This window comes from Heteronotia binoei, chromosome 9, assembly GCF_032191835.1.
Source record: "Heteronotia binoei isolate CCM8104 ecotype False Entrance Well chromosome 9, APGP_CSIRO_Hbin_v1, whole genome shotgun sequence".
Classification (NCBI taxonomy): Eukaryota; Metazoa; Chordata; class Lepidosauria; order Squamata; family Gekkonidae; genus Heteronotia; species Heteronotia binoei.
Genome location: NC_083231.1, coordinates 54,454,368 through 54,458,524, shown reverse-complemented (window position 1 = coordinate 54,458,524; position 4,157 = coordinate 54,454,368). Strand labels below are relative to the sequence as shown.

The 4,157-nt window shown below is 39.8% G+C and overlaps 1 protein-coding gene across 1 annotated transcript; it reads left to right on the top strand.

Moving 5' to 3' along the window:
* The first annotated feature begins 2,202 nt into the window (after nucleotides 1-2,202).
* Nucleotides 2,203-3,578, top strand: NPY2R (neuropeptide Y receptor Y2). Its single transcript, XM_060247323.1, has one exon. The coding sequence runs from the start codon at nucleotides 2,302-2,304 to the stop codon at nucleotides 3,460-3,462; it is 1,161 nt and encodes a 386-aa protein (XP_060103306.1). The 5' UTR covers nucleotides 2,203-2,301; the 3' UTR covers nucleotides 3,463-3,578.
* The last annotated feature ends 579 nt before the right edge of the window (nucleotides 3,579-4,157 follow it).

Sequence of the window (4,157 nt, the reverse complement as noted above, 5' to 3'; positions counted from 1 at the left end):
ACACAACAAAGGGAAGAAAGAATGAAAGGGACCGGAAAACAAGGGATGAATGCAAGAGATGCAGTTATGTGGACTTAAAATTCATGATATGTTATTTGATTCAGTTAACCCAATCCATATTGAATTTCCCTTTTAGCTGTCAGCCTTTGGTCTAAATAAAGGGCCATTTCTGAAATAATCCCTACCTATGCATGGCTTTTGGGTAGATGTCTGTGAATACATGAAACGTTAAGTGAGTCAGATCCCACAAAGTATCTGAGCCTAGAGTTCTGATTTTATCTGGCTTGTGGAATTCACTTATAGCAAACTGTGTGAATAGACAGACTTTTAAAATAAATTATGTTATTTGTTGAAATTCAGATGGATTTTCCCCAGGGAACATTGGTTTGTGCAGTTGTGGAACTGTGGTGATGATGTGGGAATGGATTGGCTTGAGCAGCTTTCCACATGGTTTCAGTCAGAGCAAAAATGATTTGATTTCCATAGTCCTCAAAAGTTTCCTCTATGAATTTTAATTTAAGGGAGATATTTTCCAAATATTCTGTAGGTGTAGGAATACATTGAAAACCAGCATTTGTCATCCAGTGATTTTTCAGTTCACATATAATAATAAACACACAACAGTCAGCAGTCATACACAGTAATCAGTCTTCAGTAGTCTCTCTGGATCTAGTTTAGAGATGCATAAAAACTTTCCTCTAAGTACCTTGAGTAGTTTGTCTCATTGGACACATATGTCATTTGTTCTTGCCATTACTTGCTCCAACAGATATTTTGTGGAAAGAAAGAATTTCCCTAATTATTAGATTGTATGTTAATTTACGACATTATATATTTAGATTTTTTTAACTTTCTCTCCAGGGAACCTGATAGAACAAGATTATATATTTTTTTGCTGAAAATTCTGAGTGCCCTGCCATTCCTAATGGTTCCTCTGTGAATTTTAATTTAATTTACTTGAAAGATTATTATATTGCCCAACAGTCTCTATACTCTGAAATTTGGCAGAATGATTAATCCCCTGATGCAAACATTATGCATTTTCTTCGTCTTTTGTTTCATGTTTTCAGATGACATAACTCTTCAGAAATCTTATGGGTGTTTCTCCCAGAACTGGACATCTCTTATCTCTGGGCATGTATTGGTGCATTGGCTAGAAATAATATGCTTCTGAACTGGCTTGATGGAATTTGTGAAGGACTTGACTAGGCAGTACCAGAATGCAAACCCTTTAGCCAGCCATTTCCTCTCTTGTACTAACATTTGGTCACTTCTGTATTTTCCCAGAGATAATCAGGTGTGACCCAGGTCTGGATTAGCAGGAATCAAGAAACAGAAATGACTTTGTGTAGGCTTAGGTGATTGGAAAAGACCCTGCTCCATGTTCTGTCACCACTGGAAGTCTGATGGGTGGTCAGGTGTAACAGGACCTTCTTGGCAGCAGCAAGACACTGATTTCCTGCTTCACGAAGCATGTTTGACTCCTGCTTTGGTTTCAGAAAAGCAGAAGTATGGTAATGTGGTTCACTGAGATTCTTATGCTTGTATTACACTGATGTCCTTTTGATCTGTGTTGGTATAGTTTTTGGATTTAATAGCTCTATGAATCCTTGCTTTTATGGTTTTAACTTTTGATGTTTTAAATGCTTGTGATTTTGGGTATTTTGGTTTTAAATTACACTTTTACTGTAAATACCTTTTACTTTGAAGCAGTAAATAAAATATACATTGGAAGGAATGCAGCTGATTATGTTAGTGTCCTATTTGCATTAATATTTTTGCGATTTTGTCTTCACAGTTAAGCCCTTTTACCAAGCATATATATATATTTAAAGTCCTATCCACAATCAGTAACATTATTTGATAAGAGATAGATTTACGTCCAGGAGCACCTTAGAGACCAACAAAATTTTCAGGGTAAAAGTTTTTGAGATAAGCTCAAAGGTCCCTTTGTTGGATGATTTGTGTAATTGTCCAAAAGATCTGAGTACTCCTCACAAAAATCACTCTGGAAGGCCAATATTTTTATTATGGCCATATCAAAGATGAGGAACAGAGACTGATAAATACTGGCTGCTTGGGAATTTGTGACTAAGGTGACATTTGAATCCAGGACTTCCCCACCCAAGTCTCAATTTCTTAACAATCACACTAGACTAATTCATTGCCCCTTCTATTTCTGTCTAGCCCTTTTACCCGGTGCTTCACATTTATGTTGTTTTAATATACATACATATATATTTCTTGGCATTTCTTGCAGATGAATCTTTGCTACATGTTCTGAACAGAGTTACAGAGAACATGGGACCAATGGGAGGAGCAAAGATGGAAGGGAACCAGACAGGCCTATCTAAAATGGAGCTATATGCCAGAATGAACTTATTGGGCTTCACCATACCCTACAGTGATCTCCCTGCTGACTCTGAACGAGGGCTGAAGGACAGCACCAAGATGGTGGAGGTGCAGATCATCCTCATCTGTGCCTACAGTACTATTATCTTGCTAGGGCTGTTGGGCAACACACTGGTGATTCATGTAGTGATCAAGTTCAAGAGCATGCGTACTGTAACTAATTTCTTCATTGCCAACTTGGCTGTGGCTGATCTGCTGGTGAATACACTTTGCCTGCCTTTTACCTTGATTTATACATTGCAGGGGGAATGGAAGCTTGGTCCAGTACTGTGTTACCTTGTGCCTTATGCCCAAGGTCTTGCTGTGCAGGTTTCTATAGTTACTTTGACTGTGATAGCCTTGGATCGGCACCGGTGCATTGTGTATCACTTGGAGAGCAAGATTTCTAAGCAAATCAGCTTCCTGATCATTGGGGTGGTCTGGGCTGGCAGTGCTCTGTTGGCAAGTCCCTTGGCCATCTTCCGAGAGTATTTCTCCATTGACATCAGTCAGGATGTCAAGATGGTGGTCTGTGCAGAAAGCTGGCAGAGAGAAGGGAAAGTGAATTATGGCACTATCTACAGCGTCTCAATGCTCCTGATCCAATATGTCTTGCCTCTGGTGATCATCAGCTATGCCTACATCCGAATTTGGAGTAAGCTAAAGAATCACATCAGTCCTGGGTCAGGGAATGATCACTACCATCAGAGACGTCAGAAGACCACCAAGATGCTGGTTTGTGTGGTGCTGGTGTTTGCACTCTGCTGGTTGCCTTTTCACATCTTTCAACTTGTCAGTGACATTTACAGCAAAGTGTTGGATCTTGCTGAGTACAAACTGATCTACACACTCTTTCATGTCATTGCGATGTGCTCAACTTTTGCCAATCCCATCCTCTATGGCTGGATGAACACCAACTACAGAACAGTTTTCCTGACAACTTTTCAGTGTGAACAGCGGTTGGATTCTATCCACCCTGAAGCATCACCTGCACTTAAAACCAAGAAGAATCTGGAAGTGAAAGAGAAGCATTCCAATGGGTCCCCATTCTCAGAGCCTACTAATGTCTAAGAAAACTGGACAAAGAGAGAGGCAGGATAAGTTAATGGAGATGTGCTGTTGATGTATGTAGATCATAAACTTACAAGTTGGAGGCTGAACTTAGAAAGTATCTCTTTTCGTATTTCTAAAAGTGACCATTTGTCATTATATATCTGTTCCCAAAAATATAAGATATTTGGTTTATGATTACCTACAGTCAACATAAGAAGGCTGTCATCCTTTAGTAAAGCAATTAAGTGAACCAGAAAAGCAAGGGCTCATCATTGTTAACACAATAACAAAAAGAGATGGAGAGAAGGGAGGAAAGCATACATTCTACTAATAATAAACCCTGGATGGTGGGGCATAGTACAGTCCATGGTCAAAGTGCTGTCTCCTGGAAAAGATGGAAATTGCTGTTGAAACTCAAGCTCTATATCTTTCCTCCCCCCAAGAAAATGGCTTCCCCAAGACAGAGTGCTGTTTTTTTTTTTCTTGATTTAAACAAAGGCAGATTTCCTCTGGAAGCTACAGCTAAGGTGAGACTCGGACTCAGGAGCCATTCATGGTAAAAATCTGGTGGGCAAACTTCAGAGTTAGAGCTTGGCCTGCAATTTATGCCACACTTGAAGGCTAATGATGGTGGTTTCCAGGCTGGCATATGTTGTGCAACCTGCTCCTCATAGTGGAGCAAGCAGATGGTCCTGTTTGCCTCACGTCCCCCA